The following is a 24,133-nucleotide window of genomic DNA, read 5'->3' as shown; positions in this document are numbered from 1 at the left end:
TCAACAATTATTTGGGTATCCTTTGGTGTTCTTTTTTAGAAAAGCATAGATAAATGGGATGTGTACATGCGTTTTGGGAACACCATATCCCAACAGCTGTGTTGGAACTATTGATAACTTTTCATTTATGTAAAACTTATATTGTAAATTTTTTCTTTTTTTTATAAATACAGTAGAGAGATAAGATATTGTGTATCATTCTATTTCTTTAATAACTGGCAGTGTTCAAACGAATTGTGGGAGTGTGTATGTGAGCCGAGTATGTGTTTGTGTGTCATTGAGCAGAGTATGTTTGCTTTAATCTCCAGGTAATCAATACATTTCCTCTGAGCTGGTGCTTTAGTCCTTTGTTTGTCAACAATGGTCCTCCAGTACACCCAACATGCCATGGTTTTCATTATAGAAGAATTATTTCACATGTGAATTAACAAGCTTATCTTTAACTCTGTGTTTAATAACCTTCTCTCTCCCATTCACCGGATTATCTTACCATTGCCCTGGTTCTGCTAACATTTAAACCACCCCTTATGGCGATATTTGCGGCCCTCTGTACATGTGTTTCTCCGGCATATCATATCTAGTGCTTCACCAGCCTCAGACCTCAATGCACGTCACTGATATCTATATATATATATATATATATATATATAGAGAGAGAGATATAGATATATATATACAGGGAGTGCATAATTATTAGGCAAGTTGTATTTTTGACTATTAATTTTATTATTGAACAACAACCATGTTCTCAATGAACCCAAAAAACTCAGTAATATCAAAGATGAATAGTTTTGGAAGTAGTTTTTAGTTTGTTTTTAGTTATAGCTATTTTAGGGGGATATCTGTGTGTGCAGGTGACTATTACTGTGCATAATTATTAGGCAACTTAACAAAAAACAAATATATACCCATTTCAATTATTTATTATTACCAGTGAAACCAATATAACATCTCAACATTCACAAATATACATTTCTGACATTCAAAAACAAAACAAAAACAAATCAGTGACCAATATAGCCACCTTTCTTTGCAAGGACACTCAAAAGCCTGCCATCCATGTATTCTGTCAGTGTTTTGATCTGTTCACCATCAACATTGCGTGCAGCAGCAACCACAGCCTCACAGACACTGTTCAGAGAGGTGTACTGTTTTCCCTCCTTGTAAATCTCACATTTGATGATGGACCACAGGTTCTCAATGGGGTTCAGATCAGGTGAACAAGGAGGCCATGTCATTAGATTTTCTTCTTTTATACCCTTTCTTGCCAGCCACGCTGTGGAGTACTTGGAAGCGTGTGATGGAGCATTGTCCCGCATGAAAATCATGTTTTTCTTGAAGGATGCAGACTTCATCCTGTACCACTGCTTGAAGAAGGTGTCTTCCAGAAACTGGCAGTAGGACTGGGAGTTGAGCTTGACTCCATCCTCAACCCGAGAAGGCCCCACAAGCTCATCTTTGATGATACCAGCCCAAACCAGTACTCCACCTCCACCTTGCTGGCGTCTGAGTCGGACTGGAGCTCTCTGCCCTTTACCAATCCAGCCACGGGCCCATCCATCTGGACCATCAAGACTCACTCTCATTTCATCAGTCCATAAAACCTTAGAAAAATCAGTCTTGAGATATTTCTTGGCCCAGTCTTGACGTTTCAGCTTGTGTGTCTTGTTCAGTGGTGGTCGTCTTTCAGCCTTTCTTACCTTGGCCATGTCTCTGGGTATTGCACACCTTGTGCTTTTGTGCACTCCAGTGATGTTGCAGCTCTGAAATATGGCCAAACTGGTGGCAAGTGGAATTCCACACGCTTCTTGCGACCCTGTTGACTATTTAGAATGAAACACTTGATTGTTCGATGATTACGCTTCAGAAGCTTTGCAATTTTAAGAGTGCTGCATCCCTCTGGAAGATATCTCACTATTTTTTAATTTTCTGAGCCTGTCAAGTCCTTCTTTTGACCCATTTTGCCAAAGGAAAGGAAGTTGTCTAATAATTATGCACACCTGATATAGGGTGTTGATGTCATTAGAACACACCCCTTCTCATTACAGAGATGCACATCACCTAATATGCTTAATTGGTAGTAGGCTTTCGAGCCTATACAGCTTGGAGTAAGACAACATGCATAAAGAGGATGATGTTGTCAAAATACTCATTTGCCTAATAATTCTGCACTCCCTGTATATCTATATCTATATATATTTCTGTTACTATATCTATATATATATATCGATATATATATAAAAAAAATAAAATATATATATATATATATATATATATATATATATATATATATATATATATATATATATATATATATATATATATATATAGAGAGAGAGAGAGAGAGAGAGAGAGAGAGAGAGAGAGAGAGAGAGAGAGAGAGAGAGAGAGAGAGAGAGAGAGAGAGAGAGAGAGAGAGAGAGAGAGAGAGAGAGAGAGAGATTGACATATAATTGTATATCTGTAAAATAATAAATGCCATGATTGATTAAGTTTCCTTCAATGTCGTCTTATTATTAATTATGATATTTAAATAATTTTAATTAAAATAATATAAAAAAGAAAATTAGTCAGAACTATAGATATATGAAAAACAAAATTTTTAATTTTTTTATTGTATTCATGTGATTTTAATAAGACATTCATTTGATTTAAGGTAAAGTCTACAAAAGATTTTTCTATTATATAAATATATATATATATATATATATATATATATATATATATATATATATATATATATATATATATATATATATATATATATATATATATATATATATAAAATGTATTAAGCGTTGAGATTTTTTCATAATCAAAATAATTGTGGAAAATATACTTTAAAAATAATGTGATTATCTTGTATCGAAGCCTCTTAAAAAAATCAACTATATTTCATTAGTTTTATGATACTAGTATGTTAGGCAATCAGTTCCTGATCACCGATAAATTCATGGTCAAGATGTTATTTTTTATTTTTCCTATATACATGAACTAACACCATGTTGTTATATATGATTTAAATTTGTCTAATGTTATTCCGTACTCGAATTAACTTATTTATTATTTGATTTACAGGTTTTATAATGGCAGTTTGCATTGTAAAAAATTGCCCTAATTCTAATAAGAAGACAAAATTAATAACTTCATATTCACTACATAAATTTCCACCACATGGTGAACTGGTACGTGAATGGTTGCTTCAAACTGGACAATTTAACGATGGAATTGATGAAATGGTTAAGAGAGTAATAGAAACTAACAAAACTGGCAGATATCGGATGTGTTCATTACATTTCACACCCAAAGATTTCTATTCCAACGGACTTAAGTTGTTTCTTTATAAACATGCTGTACCAACTATATTTGGACAAAATTTAAAAAGAAAAATTCTGGGTCTTCAAAAAGTGCCATCAACAATAAATAGTAGTACATCTACAAGGAACATTGTTGTTTCAATTACAGAAGGAAATGTTACAGAAACTGTACTCGATCCTGTATTACATACTGATGCTTTACGTTCAGTGGGTGTTTCACATGTATTTAATTGCCCAACTTGTGGTCATACAGTAAATCAAAACACATCTGATGTGTCCACCAACACAGAAATCTTTAAAAAAAATCAGCAAATTCAGTTTGATAGATCTTATGGAACTGTTACAGTTGGTACACAAACCAAGATATATGGTACAAAGAATAATTTTACATCCACAGCAGGATTAATAGTGACCAAAGATGCTTATACATGGACTATTGGTGATGTTAGTGGCATGGTTCACATTAATTCAGTTGGTACTTCAACAAATTTTGATTCCATAAATAGTTCAACTATATTATCTGAAAATGAAGATAATATGAGCTTAAACTTATCACCAATATACCAAAGTTCAGAACACTATCATTATGACAATGAAGTCCCCATGGAAGTAAATGAAGATTTAGACACAACAGCAGAACATGAAAGTATTAACAGATCCTGACTACTCTCCGGATAAATCCATGATTACACTAAATGACACAAGTATTCTAATTGAACCCACTTTAGATGACTATGTCATAGAAAAAAAATATATAGTATTTGAAAGCTGTTTGGATCAATTGTTAAAGTTATTACAATGCAGATACTTTGGATGTACATCACCTATAATCAGTCTAAAAAAATCGTTATTGGGAACTCTATTAAATATTTCTGGAGAATGTTTGTCAGGACATGAAGAAATATTATGGCGTAGTCAACCTACCATTGGACAAATGCCAATAGGCAATTTAATTTATTGTGCATCTATTCTTTTCAGCGGCAATCATTTTGATAAAATTCATGAAATGGGTCAATTTATGGGTCTACAAACAGTATGTAAACAGACATACTACAAAATACAGAGAAAATTTCTTTTTCCAACTATACATCAACACTGGATTCAAGACCGTGAACGTAATATAAACAGTATGAAAGATCGTGCTATCACATTGTGCGGTGACGGACAATGTGATAGCCCTGGCTACAGTGCTAAATATTGCACTTACACTATGATTGAAGATGAAACCAAAAAGATTATTGATTTTAATGTGGTGCAGGTGAATGAGACAACATCTTCAGTTGCTATGGAGTCAAAAGCCTTTAGGAGAACAATGAATAATATTGAAAAAGAATCACTATTTGTACTACAAGTCGCAACTGATCGCCATGTCAGTATAAGGAAGATTATCAGAGAAGAATATCCCTTAATAGTCCATCAGTACGACATATGGCATTATGGAAAAAGTATCAGAAAAAAATTACTTTCCATAAGCCGTAAAAAGAACTGTAGATAGATTTCTCCATGGATACAAGCTATAATAAATCACCTTTGGACTGCTAGTTTGAAGTCTAATGGTAATGGTGAGCTGATGAAAGAAATTTGGCAATCCTTATTAAACCACATCTGCAACATACATTCGTGGACAAATGGTCGATTTATCTCAGAATGTGGACATGCTGAATTCACAGAAGAACAAGAACACAAAAGAGCATGGATGGATCCGAAAAGCAATGCGTTTATGGCTTTGCAAGACATTATCTGTGATCCTCGAATGGACAAAGACTTTGAATGTCTTGCTCAATTTTGCCATACAGGATCCATTGAAGTTTTCCACAGTCTAGTTTTAAAATATCGCCCTAAACGGATCCATTTTCAAATGGACGCAATGAATGCACGCACAACACTAGCTGTCTTAGCCCACAACAACAACACCAAAAGAATACATGAAAGAATTCGTAGACAAACTGCAAAAAGTGGTTTCTTTGGTGAACTTAAGTTTAAGGCAGTATATCCAAAGGCCAAACAGGAATGGCAATTACGTCCAATATATGGATCCATGAAAATGGATCACATTTATCCGATGATAACTGATGTACTTAAAATTTATTCAGGAATTTTGGATCACTCGTGGGAATCAAAGAATGATAGCCTACCGCAAAACATTGCAAAGATTCCTCGGCCCTCAAAAGATATACTAATGCAGACAAAAAGATCACGTTTTCTAATTAAATAAGCGTCAAATTTAAAATTCAGTTACTTAAAATTTATGTTTAGTTTTATTTTCTAAGTATAAAGAATAATTTAAATTTTGAATTTTCACGATTCTACTATAATTTAAAAATATATTTAATTTACTTAATGTAATGTCATATCAAACAGTTATTCTTTTGAATTAAAAAAAAAATAATTTGTTCTTATTTTTTGAACCAATTATTTTAAAAAAAAAAATACATAACATTTGGTTTATAAAAATTAAAAAATATATTTGAAAATCAAATATAGTGATTTTGCTTTTTTTTTTTTTAAATTTCTTTTTTGCTTTTTCATTTTTTTTTTTTTTAAAGTCTTTATTTATATCCAACAAAATACACTGACAGTCAATTGCAAGGAAAAGAGAGAAAAAAAACAAAAGTCAAACAAGAGCAATCCACTCTGGTTTTCAAGTAAATACATTTTAGATAATGGAGCAGTAATTAGACGTCATAATAACAGGCATAAAATAAACATGATCATTAAAAGAAAAAGAAAAAAGGAAAAATGACTGTATAACATTGATTAACTAAGGCTTGCCCCAGAATATAATAGTTTTCCTTCGTTACAATAATACTCAGTTCTTTGTTGGATGATTTTATATTAATCTTACCCAGACATAACTAACAACACATTATACAACAAACAAGGAAAAAAACAGCACAAAACAAAAACAATAATAAAAAAAAAAAAAAAAAAAAAAAAAAACCCCGGCACGCAAATCTTCAAACCCCCGTCACCACCTCCCTAAGAGGACTAGTTCAGTATTACGTAAAAGGTATATCAAACATTCCCTTTCAGCGAGGGGAAATGTTTTAATAAATGCTGACCATTTTAAAAAAAACCTGGAGATATCATTGTCGTTATCAATATTAACATTATGTTGTTCGAGAACACATTGCTTTTTTAAGCAATTTTTAATTTCAGATATACTGGGACCAGAGTTCATTTTCCATTTTTTAAAAATCAGATATCTGACAGCCAGTATAGTTATATTAATCAATTTAGTATTAAGCTGCTTATCTTCTGGATTAGAAAAAAGAAAAACTACATTCAGATCTGTCAGACTTATCGAGGGGAGACCCAGTATTCTACAGAGCCAAAATTGAACTTTAAACCAGATATTCCTAATTTTTGGACAAGTCCATAACATATGCAAGAGATCTGCAGAAGGAAGTGAACATTTAGGACAGATAGTAAAATTAGATTTCCCACATCTTGTTCCCTTTTCTGGTGTAAAATATGTCCTATGTAGCAACTTAACATGTGATTCTCTCCATGTAGACGAGAGAGTTGTCCGAGCAACCTCTTGAATTGAGATAGAAGGTATTTTAGAATCAACTTCTCTATCCAGGAGCTTAGCCCAGTTACCCGCAATCTTATCGAGATTGATTGTACCTCTGTCCGATACCAGTAACCTATAGCATGGGGAGATTGACGTAATTCCGTTCTTTGCCAAAATAAGCCACTTGTCCAGCTGCCCCAGAGACCAGTTCCAGCCGAACTCATTTACTAACTTCATGACGTAGTGTCTAGCTTGAAGGTAAGCATAAAAATTACTATGTGGAAAATTAAATTTCAATCTTAATGCATCATATGATTGAATACAGCCTTCTTCTATATCAAGCAGCTGGGAAACGTTATTAAGCCCTCGAGTATTCCATTTTGAGAAAATTAAAGAAGGTGAACCGTCCTGGAATTGTGGATTCCCTACAAATGGCAAGTATCGGGATACATGATATTCTATTCCAAGCAGGTTACATACTTTTTTCCAGGCAAGGATTATGTTATGTATTGTTTTATATCTTCTAATATGGAACGGAATATTGGGCGTGTCCATATGTATAAGTGCCGCCGGTACAAAAGGATACATGATGCTAGTCTCGAGATCAATATTTGTAACATAGTTGCGCTGAAATAACCAGTCCGCTACAATGCGAATTAGAAAAGCATAATTATATGCCCTTAAATCAGGTAGAGCCAGACCCCCAACTCCAATTGGGAAAGAAAGTTTTGCCAGTGACATTCTGGGCTTCCTATCCTGCCATAAGAAGGCTCGAAGAGATGAATTAAATAAAGTGATATCCTTTTTCTTCAATAATACAGGAATGTTCTGTAGAACATACAATATTTTAGGTAGTAGAATCATTTTATATACTGCTATGCGCCCAGATAATGACAGGGGCAAGTTCTGCCAGTTCTTGAGAGCTGCTCTAACCTTGTTTAAAACAGGAGGGATATTCAGCGCATACCAGGTATCGGGGTTACTAGATATATTTATACCCAGATATTTAAACGAGTCCTTCACTATGGAAAAAGGTATGTTTATAGGAGAGTCACTTGTCTGCCTAACCCAAAGAAATTCGGATTTACTTATATTTACCCTATACCCTGAGAAGGATCCAAACTGTTGTATAATGGCCATCAAAATTGGTAAATTCCTACAGATATTAGCTAAATACAGAAGAATATCATCCGCATATAATGCTATTCTTAATTCACGTCCAGCGACTACAATCCCCTCAAGCCTCTGTCTTATCATTAGTGCAAGAGGTTCAATAGCGATGTTAAAAAGGAGCGGGGACAGGGGACACCCCTGCCTCGTTCCCCTCTGAAGAGTTATCTCTGGGGACAGCTGGCCATTAACTATTAGTCTGGTAGAAGCCGTATGATATAATTTATCTATAAAATTCGTGAAATTGCCTTTAAACCCAAACTTCTCTAAAGATAATAAAAGATGATCATGATGGATTGAATCAAAGGCCTTTTCGGCGTCTATGGCTAATATTGCCAAATCCGCTTCATTTACTCCTCCCCTTTGGTCGAAGATCGTAGTATTGGAAAAAAAGTCTAAGGTTAACAAAAGTTCTCTTATCTTGGCGGCAGAATTCCTATTCTTCATGAACCCGGCCTGGTCTGAATTAATAATAGAAGGAAGAAGGGACTGCAGCCGCTGTGCAAGGATTGTAGTTAACAATTTATAATCCGTATTCATGAGGGCAATTGGCCTATAAGATTCTATTGCTTTTGGATCTTTTCCCTTCTTTAAAATCAGGGACGTAAATGATGCGGTAAAGCTAGATGTAGGAGCATTGCCCTCTATATATATATGATTAAATAATGTAGTTAAATACGGTGTTATAATATCTGGTATCGATCTATAGAATTCATTAGGTATTGCATCCGGTCCCGATGCTTTATTATATCCCAGCTTACTAATCGCTTTAGCCACTTCTGCTTCAGTAATAGGAGATTCAAGATCTTCCGTTAACGATGCTATTAATGATGGAAATGTAATGCCTGACCAAAACCTCTGACGTTCCAAGGTATCAGTTGGTTTAGCCGAATAAATAGATTGATAATAATCAAAAACAGTTTGCAGAAGGTCCTGTGGAGAGCTGGCTATTTGCCCCTTTCTATGGAGACCGTCAATTAACTGGGATCCTAAATCTTGCTTAACTAATCTAGCTAGAAGTTTTCCCGTCTTATTCCCATACTTATAGAATTTTGCGGAAAAGCGTATATCCTTTTGGGTGGCTTTATATATCAACAATGAGTCTCTCGCCTCTAATGCAGTAGTATATTTGGCCCACTTCTGGGGTGTCTTTTCCAGTAAGTATAGATTATAAGAATTTGTGACTGCCTGAAGCAGTTCATTCTCACGCTTTTTAAGACTCTTTGTACGCCTAATAGTATAAGCAAGAATCTCCCCTCTCATCACTGCTTTGGCCGTTTCCCAAAACAAAGACGGCCGACTCATGGCCTCTACATTAAACATAGCGAAATCCGCAAATTTGGTTTCCAGAAAATTTCTAAACTTAACATCAGAAGACAAAAACTTAGGATAGAAAAAGCGATTATTGGCCTGCAAAAATGTACCCATTTGAGATTCAAAACAGATTGGGGCATGATCAGATACCGTAATAGGCAATATTTGAGCTGATACTTTGGATTTACATAGCCTTTCATCAATCAAAAATAAGTCAATCCGGGACAATGACTTATGTGCCTTTGAAAGACACGTAAAGTCCCGCGTATCTGGATTTTGGAGTCTCCAAATGTCCCTTACTCTCAAGTTAGAAAAGATCCTAGAAAACAACTTTGTCTCAAGATTATCCCTTTTGGTTTTTTTAGAGAACTCCTGCTGCCTCATTCTATCTAATGGATACTGCGGAGCCATGTTAAAATCGCCAGCTAAAATGAGGAAGCCTTCTGCAGATGTCATAAGCTTGGCCTGCAGCGCATCCCAGAAAGACAAATCAAAGACGTTTGGGGCATATACATTACATAACGTATATAAAAAACCAGCAATCTTAATTTTCAAAATAATATATCTCCCCTCTTTATCTGACTGACTCTGAATTATCTCGTAATTAAATTTTTTCCCCAAAAGGATAGCAACTCCACCTTTGCGACTACAACTAGGTGAAAAAAAGACCTCTTTTACCCATGCAGATTTGAGTTTGAGGATTTCTTGTGTTTTCAAGTGTGTTTCTTGTAAAAAAGCAATAGAAGCACCTATTTTCTTAAGGTAAGAAATAATCGTTTTTCTCTTAATAGGGGAAGTAAGGCCTCCTATATTCCAGGAAACAAATTTAATCCCATTCATTTTATATAATCTCTACAACCCAAGACGGGAGGCGGTAGCGGGGGAGGAAGAGAAAAAGAAAAAAAAAAAAAAAAAAAAAAAAAAAAAAAAAAAAAAACACCCCCCGCCCCCAACACAAGAAACATAACAACAACACGAAGACACGAACAACAAAAAAACAAAAAACAAAACCCAGACGTTTGAACCGTCTGGTACCCTAATCTGAAAGGAACCCAAGCTGGTAATACCCCAATGGATCCATTCATGCTCAAAAAAACAGTCTATTGAGCTATGTTATTTTTAGACAAAAAGGCCTCTGCAGCTTTGGCAGACTCGAAAAAATATGAGGTGTTGTCATAGGCCAATCGAAGCTTAGCAGGATGAACAATTGTTGCACGCAATCCCTGCTGTATCAGTTTGGTGCAAACCGGTGCCAGCTCTTTTCTTTTAAAAGCAGTATCTGCGGCATAATCCTGGAACAACAATATTTTTGTTCCTTCCAGGAGTATGGGCTGACTCTTTCGAAAAGCTTGCAAAAACATCAATTTGTCTTGATAATTCAAAAATTTGGCTAGGATTGGTCTTGGCCTCACATTATTTCTTGAAGAGGATACTGGTCCTAACCTATGTACTCGTTCTATGACAATATCCTGATATGACTCAGGGATATTCAGCAGTGTTGGAAGTGTTTTAGTGATCAGTTTAGTTAAATCTTCAAACTGCTTCCCCTCGGGAACCCCTATAATTCTTAAGTTATTTCGTCTAGCCCGGTTTTCCAGGTCTTCTACTTTGTTTTGTAATTTAACCAGGGCTGAGGAAGTAGCTTCTAATTTAGTGTTTTGGGCTATGGTAAGATCTTCAAGATCCGATACTCTTTGTTCTACCTCAGAGAATCTCTCTGAGAATTGTTTAATCTCTGAGCTTAGCTGGGAAATTTCGTACTTTATCTCAGTTTTAAGTGACTCAAGCTTAGGTGCAAGGGCCATAGATATATCTGAAACTAAGGTCTGTAGGTCAATGGATTCATGAGCACTAAGGGAATCACGTGGGGCCAGCTGTATGTCGCCAGCCGTCTCAATGCTAGGCTTAGTTCTTTTGTCCCTTTGTCTAGCAGACATGACTAAAGGTGAGGTTTTGGATTGGGAGTGTAAGAACTTGTCCATTAATTTGTGAGGGAAGGAAGTGAAGGGAAACAAACAGCACAAAAATAATCTAAAGTGATAGAGGGGGGAAAAAACCCCAAAGAACAAGAAATAGGAAGGAAAGGGGGTGAGGAAAGAGTGATGTCTTATCTGAGTTTATTTTACTTTTTCTCCTTTTATTTTCTACCTTCTTTTGTGTGCAAATTAACCGTGAAATAAGATCAGTCCTGTCTGTGACTAAAGGGAGTGATCAGTATATATCCCTGTGGTATAGCTGTATATACTCACAGCCTAAGATTTATGTGAACTCCTAGCACAATTACAGTTTTCCACAGTTGCATTAGTTCTATACAATAATCAACCTTTATAACCTACTAGGTCAGTTCTATTTTTATATCTACAACCAGTTTTTACCATCAACATCCTGCACACATTTTCTAGCACCTTTAAATAACCCTATATAACAGCAATAGATCCCATGTAGAAGCAATACATTCAGTTCCTAAAGTATTACAATATAGTCTTACACACTATACAAAGAACAAGAGATGTATTATAAGCCAAAATTTTAGCCTTCAATATCTTGTAGAGAGTATAACACCTGTATGCAACCAGAAAAATTTAGCTAATATATATACAATAGGTGTAATATCTTTCTTCCCTTTATGAAGAGTTAACTATGGTGGAAATAGCTTTTCATAGCTTTTAACTTTAAACACTTTTACTCCTGTTAACCATGCTGTACCTGCATATACTCACAGCCTAGGATTTATATGAACTCCTAGCGCACTTACAGTTTTCCACAATTGCATTAGTTCTATACAGTAGTCAACCTTTGTAACCTACTAGGTCAGTTCTATTTTTATGTATACAACTGGGTTTTACCATCAACATCCTGCACACATTTTCAAGCACTTTTAAGTGACCCTGTATAACAACAATAAGCCCCGTGGTAGAAGCAATACATTCAATTCCTAGAGTATTGAGGTACAGACTTAGACACTTTACAGAAAACAAGAATATGGGTTTTAGTTCTAGCACCACTAACCAACGACTTCTGGGCCAACATAGCCAGACATTGTTTTAACCAGAAGCAGTATGACAGGGTATCATCATTCAGTACAAAAAAGGAAAAAAGAAAAAGAAGAGATGTATTATAAGCCAAAACTTGTAAAGAGTATAACACCTGTATGCAACCAGAAAAATTTAGCTAATAAATATACAATAGGTGTAATATCTTTCTTCCCTTTATAAAGAGTTAACTATAGTAGAAATAGCTTTTCATATCTTTTAAATTTAAACACTTTTACCCCTGTCAACCAGTTTTAATGGCCCAATTAGTCCAGCTTATTTGGAACCAGTCCTGTAGAAATAAACATAGGAGCCTAAAGAACCTAAAAGTCTCTGTAGATTTCAGGAATGGATAACAGAGCAGGCCAGAGAAGGGTACATCAGAAAAAACAGAGATCAGACGAAAACCGTCCCAAAGTAAGCCTGGTCATTCCGTGTAGAATTAAGCATCTGTGGACATTGCAGATTATCTACATTACCCGTCCTGTGTGTCCAGAATTCAGCCACCAGTTAGAGAGCCTCTGGTACCAGCAGCCCCCCCTCACGCAGCACCGGTGGGAGGGGGAGCGCTTTTCCAAATCGAGAGGCAGCCCAGCCAGGATAGAGAGTGGCACTCTGTGCAACAGGGGCTCCGACACAAGCACCTCGTACGATACGAGGCCCTAACCCCTCTCACCACAACATAAAGGAAGCGGAGTGATCCAATGGGCACAGCCTTTTTCCAGGGGCTCCAGCAGCTCAAACGCCGTTCTCCTTCCGCGGCTTACAGGGGGACGAAACAGATCCGGCTCCCTGTTACAGTATCGGGCAACACAGGAGGAACAGGTAGCAGTTCAATGTTCCGAAAAGTACACCACGGTGCGATATCAGTAGCGTCCGCCGTCCGTCTCTGTATGACCAAAAAGGGAAGTTCCCCGGCACTGGGGATATAAACTACTTTAGTTTAGGAGATATTTATCCCAGCCACAGACCTTCTTTTGATATAGGCAGTGAATAGTAGCAACAAAGTCATTAATGCAGGTGGTTGACTTTAACCCCAGATTTGGGTCCCTTGCAGAGCTGCTTCACGCAGCTATAGTGCAGTGTTATGGCACTACCGAGCATCCGACAGCGATAAAAATCAGCAGTACAAGCCGCCCTCAGGTGGAGGGTTTAGGCGTGGTCCTCGCCAATAGCTTGTAGGCAGGAGAGATCGAAACAGGTGCAGCACCTAGACACACACCTGTGCTCCTCCCCCGGAAGCCCCCAATCAGCTTTTTCATTTAATTTACCTTTGGTCTTTGGATTATTAATTTTAAAATGAAAAGTATGATGTTTATTACATTGGCAATTGGTATTTACATAAATACAGCCTATTCTCTATTTGAATGAAATTGTTTTTACAATATTTGTGCTTTTTATTTCATGCGTGTCACATACATAACACTATGCACACGCAACTGGAGTTCTGTTTAGACCTCTTTGATTGAATATAAAATTATATATGATCCAAGTAATGAAAGAAATATGAAAAATAAAAAAAATTAACGATTTCTGTTTAAAAATCAAAATTAAAAAACGAACACCCAAAAAAAAAAAACGGTGGCAGTTAGAAGAAGCTAAGATACCGTCTAATCACACATCAATCTATTGTATTTAGTAAATTATATTAATTTATAAAAATATAATAGTTAGTGTACTTTTTTAAACAATATTTGATGATTATTTATAAGAATATGTTAAGAATTAAATAAAAATTTGAAAAGATATTTTTTTCTTTTTATTTCTAAAAATGTTATATATATTTTTTGAGAAACTTTGTTAATTATAGATATTTTGTACAACATGACACAAAAAAGTGAGTCTAATTATCTCTTAAACGATAACAAAATAAATATTAAAAAAAGAAAAGTTAACATATATCAATCAAAAATCGATATTGTAATGTCTAACTTGAAAACACAAGATAAATAATATAACTACAATCTTATTTTCAATATTTAATCCCAAATTAACTCCGATGCTGGACCTTCATCATCGGCATATCTGAAACCACAATAGAGATTGTCCGGAGCTGGAAAATGTTCTCGGATTTTATTCACAACACAAGACGGTATCGGAACTCTAACTTTTGGTCCAAGATATCCGTGAATCTTGTTTACAAACCTCCTGTAAGCCACTTTCCTATAATCACTATAATTGTATATTAAATATAAATTAAAAAAAAAAAATATTAATATAGAAAGAGATAGTAAAAGCATAATCGTCATCAATATATATATATAAAAAAAATTTCTTGATGCATTTATAAAGTTTTAAAATATTATAGAGGTTGTTATTTTCTATATCTTCCCCCCTCCACAATATCTCTAAATATCGATAAATATATATAAAAATCTCTAAACATCTATTGATAGATAGATAGATATAAATATATAGAGACATGTAAATATATATATATATAAATATATATAATATACTCTCTCTCTCTATATATATAGATATATAGATATATAGATATATATATATATATAGATATATATATATATAGATATATATAGATATATATATATATATAGATATATATATATAGATATATATATATATATATATATATATATAGATATATATATATAGATATATATATATATATATATATATATATATATAGATATATATATATATATATATATATATATATATATATATATATATAGAGAGAGAGAGAGAGAGAGAGAGAGAGAGAGAGAGAGAGAGAGAGAGAGAGAGAGAGAGAGAGAGAGAGAGAGAGAGAGAGAGAGAGAGAGAGAGAGAGAGAGAGAGAGAGAGAGAGAGAGAGAGAGAGAGAGAGAGAGAGAGAGAGAGAGAGAGAGAGAGAGAGAGAGAGAGAGAGAGAGAAAGAAAGAGAGAGAGATATAAATATATCTATATAAATTGAGAGAAAGAGAGATAGAGATAGAGTCAGTGTACAATTGAATTAAGAAAAAATAATTAATAATAATTAGATCAAACCTTTCTCTCATCTGTCCCTGTCTGCTACGGGGATTAGAATAATATCTTAAACCAAAAGCATAGAATTCCTCAAGTAACTCTCTGTTTGCCAAATCTACCAAAACATATTGCTGATAGGCAATGCAAGCAGATTCATCTTCTAGTTGATCCATTACTTGTGCTATCTCATGGCAACAGATGCTTTCAATATGTGTTTGCATGATTTTGCAATGTCCACATGTACACCATTGAGTGTTTCCAATTCTTTCACTCTCGGTAGGGCTGCCAATTTCAGATGATGTCTCTGTATTTTGAGTCGAATTATCTTCAGTTGATGACCTAATTGGATCCCAACTATGTGACATATTTGCCATATAAGTAGCATGACGGTTTCGCCTCCTTTCATTCATCTCTTCTCTCTTCCAAAAAAAATTATATTTTCCGATACATATTATTAAAACGACTGAAATAATATTACCAATGAAAACATTTAATTTCATGTACACTCTCAATTAATTTTAGATTATAAAAAAAATGTGAATAGTAAATGTAATATTACTTAAGAAAATGGCTAATTTAGTAGAAAAAGATTTATTTATTTATTCTGGACATGATATGCATTATTTTATTGTTTAAGATATTATAAATAATAAAAAAAAAAAAATTTCTATACAAAAAAAAAAGACGGTAGGTGTAAACGACATAAAAAAAAAAACATGAATGTTTATTTTGATTTTATTAGTTAGTGACAATATATTATATTTTGAGGACGCTTTTAAATAAAAAAAATTTAAAAAAAAAAAGATACATAACAAAATTATATGTGTGTAACAAATACAAAAATTGATAATTACCATCCTTTCTACTTCTTGGCTATCTAAGTCATATAACGTACGGCGTTGATTAGTTTGCTGGCTATCCATCTTACTTGATTGATTTCATTGAAAAAATAAAAAAAATTGATTACATTAAAAAATAATAATTCGATGATTTAATTTTTAATGATTAATAAAGAAAAATACACTTTCAAATAAGAATATCAATAGAACAAAGGCTGATTGGTGCTAACAATAACTTTTAAAATAGATTAAGATTACATGCCCTATACGAATTTGAAAAATTAATTTTAGACTCGACTGTCCATTAAAACTGAGGTTCATATGATAATTTCCTAGACATTGAATTACAACTCTTTTATTATAGATTCTTAAAAAAATATTCCAAAGTAGAGCATGTTTCTTAACGTTTTTAAGAACGATAACACTGTGCTCATGCACGTGAATGATCATGTGGCAGACATTGATTGTTTAAAATGCCAAAAAAAAAAAAAAAATGAAATAAAAGGTGCAGTTGGAAGAGGCTTAGATAATGGATAATCAACAAGATTAAAAATAACATTATTAAAAATTGATTGTTATTTAAAAACAGTGTAATTTATAATAAAGATATTAACTATCTTCAAAAAAAAATAATAATCTGGTGTTGAATGTCCCATTACATTTATATAAATATAAGTTTGTTGGTTCTGCAAAACCTCAGAAAGGATAATTATGGTATTATGTTTTTTAAGTAAGAAATACAAAAAATATTTATAGTGAAACTTTATTAAATATTAATAAAAGGGACGGTACACTATTGACTGTTTATTACATAAAAGTATTTAAAAAAACAGATTATACCATTGGTGGATTATAAAAAATTCGAGTAATTTAATTTTAGGCTTTATTTGTGTATCAGAAGTAGCTGGATTTGTGCTTTGAAACCTCAGCCTATTACAACGGGTTTATCTACAGGTAATATCATATGTCATTTTTTTTTTACTTTTATGTACACACACTTGCTTCCATATCTTATATTTGTCTGGAAGAGAGGGGAGAGAGAGGGGAGATAGATAGAGAGAGGGGGGAGATAGAGAGAGAGGGGTGAGAGAGAGAGAGAGAGGGGGAGATAAATAGAGAGAGAGGGGGGAGGTATATAGAGAGAGGGAGGAGATAGAGGTAGAGAGATAAAAAGAGAGAGAGGGGGGGAGATAGAGAGGGTAGAGAGAAAGAGAGGGGGGATAGGGGAGATAGAGAGGGGGAGATAGAGAGAGAGAGAGAGTGTGGGGGAGATAAAGAGAGGGTAGAGAGAAAGAGAGGAGGGAGATAGAGAGAGAGAGGTGGGGAGATAGAGAGGGGGAGATAGATAGAGAGAGAGAGAGAGAGAGAGAGAGAGGGGGGGGGGAGAGAGAAAGGGGGAGATAGAGAAAGAGAGGGGGAGAGAGAGGGGGAGATAGAAAGAGCTAAGGGAAAGATAAAAAAAAAGGGGGAAATGGGGAGAGAGAGGGGGGAGATAGAGAGAGAGAGAGAGAGAGAGAGAGAGAGAGAGAGAGAGAGAGGAGGGAAGTAGAGAGAGAGAGTGGGGAGATAGAGAGAGGGGTGGAAGATAGAGAGAGAGTAGAGAGAAAGAGAGGGGGGAGATAGAGAGGGTGAGATAGAGAGAGAGGGGGGAGAAAGAGAGAGGGGGAGAGATAGAGAGAAGGGGGAGAAAAAATGATAGAGTGGTGGGGAGATAGAGAGAGAGAGGGGGAGATAGAGAGAGGGGGGGGAGAGAGAGAGAGAGAGAGAGGAAGGTGAAGATAGAGAGAGAGAGAGAGGGTGGAGATAGAGAGAGGGGAGAGAGAAAGAGAGGGTGGAGATAGAGAGAGAGAGGGGGGGAGAGAGAGGGGGAGATAGAGAAAGAGAGGGGGAGAGAGAGGGGGGGGAGAGAGAGAGGGGGAGATAGAAAGAGAGAAGGGAAAGATAAAAAAAAGGGGGAAATGGGGAGAGAGAGGGGGAGATAGAGAGAGAGAGAGAGAGAGAGAGAGAGAGAGAGAGAGAGAGAGAGAGAGAGAGAGAGAGGAGGGAAGTAGAGAGAGAGAGTGGGGAGATAGAGAGAGGGGTGGAAGATAGAGAGAGAGTAGAGAGAAAGAGAGGGGGGAGATAGAGAGAGAGAGAGAGAGAGAGGAGGGAAGTAGAGAGAGAGAGTGGTGAGATAGAGAGAGGGGTGGAAGATAGAGAGAGAGTAGAGAGAAAGAGAGGGGGAGATAGAGAGGGTGAGATAGAGAGAGAGGGGGGAGAAAGAGAGAGGGGGAGAGATAGAGAGAAGGGGGAGAAAAAATGATAGAGTGGTGGGGAGATAGAGAGGGGGAGATAGAGAGAGAGAGGGGGAGATAGAGAGAGAGAGGGGGGGGGAGAGAGAGAGAGAGAGAGGAAGGTGAAGATAGAGAGAGAGAGGGTGGAGATAGAGAGAGGGGAGAGAGAAAGAGAGGGTGGAGATAGAGAGAGAGAGGGGGGGAGAGAGAGGGGGAGAGAGAGGGGGAGATAGAGAAAGAGAGGGGGAGAGAGAGGGGGGGAGAGAGAGAGGGGGAGATAGAAAGAGAGAAGGGAAAGATAAAAAGAGGAGGAAATGGGGAGAGAGAGGGGGGAGATAGAGAGAGAGAGAGAGAGGAGGGAAGTAGAGAGAGAGAGAGTGGGGAGATAGAGAGAGGTGTGGAAGATAGAGAGAGAAAAGAGAGAAAGAGAGGGGGTAAATAGAGAGAGAGGGGGGAGAGAGAGAGGGGGAGATAGAGAAAGAGAGGGGGAGAGAGAGGGGGGAGAGAGAGAGGGGGAGATAGAAAGAGAGAAGGGAAAGATAAAAAGAGGGGGAAATGGGGAGAGAGAGGGGGGAGATAGAGAGAGAGGGAGAGGGGGGAGATAGAGAGAGGGGTGGAAGATAGAGAGAGAGTAGAGAGAAAGAGAGGGGGAGATAGAGAGAGAGGGGGGAGATAGAGAGGGTGAGATAGAGAGAGAGAGGGGAGAAAGCGAGAGAGGGGGAGATAGAGAGAGGGGAGAGAGAAAGAGAGGGGGGAGATGGGGAGAGAGAGGGGGGGAGATAGAGAGAGGGGGAGAGAGAAAGAGAGGGGGGAGATGGGGAGAGAGAGGGGGGATATAGAGAGAGAGGGGGGGAAATAGAGAGAGAGGGGGGAGATAGAGAGGTGGGGAGAGAGAGAGAGAGAGAGAGAGAGAGAGAGAGAGAGAGAGAGAGAGAGAGAGAGAGAGAGAGAGAGAGAGAGAGAGAGAGAGAGAGAGAGAGAGAGAGAGAGAGAGAGAGAGAGAGAGAGAGAGAGGGGGGAGATAGAGAGAGGGTAGAGAGAAAGAGAGGAGGGAGATAGAGAGAGAGAGGGGGAGAGAGAGGGGGAGATAGAGAAAGAGAGGGGGAGAGAGATGGGGGGAGAGAGAGAGGGGGAGATAGAAAGAGAGAAGGGAAAGATAAAAAGAGGGGGAAATGGGGAGAGAGAGGGGGGAGATAGAGAGAGAGGGGGACATAGAGATGGGGAGATAGAGAGAGAGGGGGAGAGAGAGAGAGAGAGAGAGAGAGAGAGAGAGAGAGAGAGAGAGAGAGAGAGAGAGAGAGAGGGGGAGAGAGAGAGAGATAGAGGGGGGAGATAGAGAGAGAGAGAGGGGAGAGAGAGAGTGAGGGGGGAGATAGAGCACAAAAGAGAGGGGTGATAGAGAGAGTGCAAAAGAGAGGGATATCAAGCTCAAGTATTGAGGTGTTTTTTATAATATAAATTTTTATAATTATTAAAAATTGAGGATAGTGTAGATAGGATATTAGTATAAAAAAAAAATTTTAAACAAAAAATAAATGTAGTGAAAGCTGTTGACAATTTAAACTTTGAAATAAATTAACATTATTGTGGATATGCAGTTAAAAAAAAACATGAGATCATTAAAGCATATTCATTAGTGTCTTATTGGTCACACATATGCATTATAAGTAGATAGAAAAAGCAAATATAAATAGCTGACTAAAGAAAATTTAATGTTAAATAAATTTTGTAATCATCATTCTTAATAAAAGAATATATCAAAGGTACTAAATATAAAATGGCATATACATATGAGAAGTGGATATCACATTATTAGCGAAATGATGGAATGACATTTGTGAAATATGTATCTGAAAGCGAACATAACATTAGTTTTGCTGCTATCAAGAGTCAAATAAATTAAAAGGACCCATAGAAAATAAAAATCTTTTATTTTGTTAATTATCAGTAGGAAATTTTAATAGAGAATTCATTTGCGATCGATACTTACAATTGATATTGCATGTACAGTTAAAACAAATAGACGTGTGGAAATTGCAATGAAATTTTGGTTCCGTTTTTTTGGTTCCACTGCGTGTGCGCATGCGCTAAACGACGAAAGCGCGATCAAGTTTTTACATCCATGATCTATTTCTGATTGGATGTTTTGGAAAGAGAGGATAGATGATGTAATATTAGGAGGGGCATGGCGGCCATTTACAAGTTAAAAAGACTCAGTTTGTAATATGAATAAGTCCGGAGGTGGATCGATATGGTCACTGAAGTGGGGTGAGTTTGAACGATCTGCAGTAGATTTAGCATATAAGCGACGCTTTATATGGGTGTAGACTGTCCCTTTAAGCAATGATGATAAATTGAATGGTAATCTGTATAAGAACTATAGACCTTTATTGACAATGTAAATGTTGGATGACAAGTATTTGTATTTGCTTATGGAACTGAAATAAAATTCTTTTAACATAAAGTGTCACTCATTTAAATTATATGGGCACAAACCTGCTTATACAACAAATCTACACAAACAAGACAAGAATAAAGCAGTCAGTTCTGAGTGTTGTAAATGGGGAGACAAGGAGAGGACTGTGTGATAGAACAGTGGGGTGTAAAAACAATTGTAATCTCTCAAAATGCTTTGATATCAGGGCTTGACAAATATGTTCAAAATTTAGGAGCTATCCCAAACATCCAGTTGTTAGGTGTTTATATAAAGTTTTAACCCTTTGATGACAGGGTTCATTTGTCTACATCGGACATTCTGATGTAAACAAGTTTAAACCCAGCAATCGTTCATGCGATTGCGAGATTTTAATGATGGGATCGGGTCAGGGGGGCGTCCCTATGACGCTAGGCATGCCCTCCAGCCCGTGATCGCATCCTGGAAGCACCGTTGGCTTCAAGACGGTTAGAATGTTCTATTTCGTCCTAATGGCGCTAAAGCCCAGCGCGGTTAGGACGGAATAGATAATAACGGCTCTAACAGGTTAAATATAAAGAAGCCATAAAATATAAAGCAACCAATACAGTAACAAGGAATAACCTTTTAAAGCCAAACCAGGGACATGGCATAATTTTTATCCACCAATCCAGGCACATGACAAATCATGCAGGAACATGACTTTTTTTTTTTTTTTTTTTTTTTTTTTTAAACTAATGCATCCTGTAGAATTTATTTTTTTAACAAAATATGCCATGTGTTTGCTTTACGGTTTGGTTTTTTAATGGCATGTGTATCATTTTTGAAAAAAAAAAAGGAGGGCTTTACTCTTTCCAAAATGTATGACATTATGCTGCAATATGACAATGTTCTGATTATAGTAGGATTAGCTGGTAAGATAGGGAACCAGATGACTTAAAGGGACTTTAAACACTAAATACATTTTAATAGCATAGTATTGAGGTTACTCCCTGCCTCCCTCTAGTCGTAAGTGCCACCATGATGAAATAGTTTCACTACATTCTAGTACTGACCTGCTGCGCATGTACAGTATCTCTCCTTCAGATACCTGCAGTGTAACCTAGGTTCCATAATGGCAGCTCCCATGATTAAGAGGGTGCATGAAATGCGTTTAGTGTTCCTTTTAATGAATTCAAATAATTTTGGCAATATTCAACCTACTAAGAAAAATCTCATATCTGGTGCTTTTGAAAAGAATCACTTGATAATACTTAGTACAGAGCTTGACACAAATCAGGGACTACTAGAATTGTATCACTGGCTTACAACTGTTTGGCCTATAATATATAGCTATATACAAATATCCTTTTCAAGTTCCAACAAAATGTATGACAGACTCAATCTTATTTCTGGCTTCTGCATTAAATAATAAAAAAAGATATGATATCTATCACTGACTTCTTTCCACACATGAACAAGGACAATATCACTTTTCTTTCCAATATGGGGTATAATTTAACATGTATGACTTTTTATGTCCTTTTAAACATCCCAATTGTAATTTTACTCTTGGTTGCAGTTTCTTACCATGAGAGCTCTCAAGCCTCCAGATGTCCTATCTTCTTTAAAAACCACATTCACTTTTTGTCCAATGCTTAATGGTTCTCCTCCAACCACATCATCATTTGTGAAGTAAATGTTGTCATTTATCAGTCCATACTCATTACAAAACCGTGTAACCACTCCATTCAAACTCTGATACTCTAATATACCTGCAAAGAAAAAAGGCAGATACAATGTTATCTTGTCTCTGAGACTGAAGCTAAAAATGTGTTCTATCTTTATACTTAAAAAAAAAAAAAGACACATAGTCTCTAACTTTGAAAGCATGGTTCAAATACAACATGCAGTTTTAAACAACATTCCAATTTACTTATATTGGTCAAATCTGTCTCATTCTCATGGTATCCTTTGTTAAAGAGTAGGCTCAGGAGCAGAAATGCACTACAGAGAGCTAGCTGAACACATCTGGTAGAGTCAATTACAAGAGACATATGTGCAGCCACCAATCACCAGCTAACTCGCTGTAGAGCATTACTGCTCCTGATACTATCAAGCCATGCTCATCAACTAAGGATGCCAAGAGAATGAAGCAAACTTGATAGAAGTAAATTGGAAAGTTGTTTAAAATCACATGCTCTATCTGAATCATGAAAGTCTAATTTTTACTGTACTGTCCTATTAAATTTATTAGGACTAGGCTGCCCATTTGGAATATGCAGTTTCAATGGATTCCTTTGTTGAATCCTGGTGCACGGTTCATACTAGAATGATTCACTTAACATATCTAACATAAGTGTCTGAATGGGACAGAAATATTGAGTGATGTCAAAATGTTCTATATTGGTAGAACACTGTGGTTTGATAAACTGCTTTCATAAAGTTTAGTCATATATATCTGGTCTGAGGAAGGGGTGTTGTACCCCAAAATGTCACTATAAACTTATTTTTCACTTAAGCCCAGTGAGTGCGGATATTTTGAGAGAGATAGAGAGAGAGATAGAGATATATAGATACATATATAGTATTGTTCCGAGTATAGGCCGCACTTTTTTTCCCCTAATTTAAATCTTTAAATTCGGGGGTGCGGCCTATAATCAGGTGCGTTGGTAAGTTACACAGTTTGAGGGGGGAGGCTGTCCTACCAGAGCCCTACATACCAGCATACTGGTCCGCGGATTTACTGCACAGTGATGTAATCTGACTACACTACCTACCTACAAGAGATCGTAATTATTGGGCTTGCCTTCCTTAACCCCTTTCTCCGGCACGTCACTTCCTGTTCTCCTACCATTATATTTATATCAACACAGAGGAGGAAAAAGTGGACGGGTTGGAGGAGAAACAGTATTCCAACTGCTAAAGTCAGCGATCGGCTTTAAGCGGCGGCAGCCGCATGGGACAAGTTACCAGTACTTAAATCAGGCCAAGTTACCAGTACTTAAATCAGGCCACCATTATTTTCAGGCACTGCCTTAACCCTCTTGGGGATGGAGTTCACCAGAGCTTCACAGGTTGCCACTGGAGTCCTCTTCCACTCCTCCATGACGACATCACGGAGCTGGTGGATTTTAGAGACCTTGCGCTCCCCCACCTTCCGTTTGAGGATGCCCCACAGATGCTCAATAGGGTTTAGGTCTGGAGACATGCTTGGCCACTCCATCACCTTTACCCTCAGCTTCTTTAGCAAGGCAGTGGTCGTCTTGAAAGTATGTTTGCGGTCGTTATGTTGGAATACTGCCCCGA

The 24,133-nt window shown here is 36.5% G+C and overlaps 1 protein-coding gene across 1 annotated transcript in view; it reads right to left on the bottom strand.

The window, feature by feature from the left end:
* MOV10L1 (Mov10 like RISC complex RNA helicase 1) overlaps nucleotides 1–24,133 on the bottom strand; it is a 1,168,229-nt gene that overhangs the window by 1,141,422 nt on the left and 2,674 nt on the right. The window contains exon 2 of the mRNA XM_053719185.1: nucleotides 22,415–22,599. Within this exon, the coding sequence (XP_053575160.1) occupies nucleotides 22,415–22,599 (185 nt within the window). The remainder of the gene's footprint in view (nucleotides 1–22,414; nucleotides 22,600–24,133) is intronic.

Source organism: Bombina bombina, chromosome 6, assembly GCF_027579735.1.
Source record: "Bombina bombina isolate aBomBom1 chromosome 6, aBomBom1.pri, whole genome shotgun sequence".
NCBI lineage: Eukaryota > Metazoa > Chordata > Amphibia > Anura > Bombinatoridae > Bombina > Bombina bombina.
This window is presented reverse-complemented; position numbering and strand designations above follow the sequence as displayed.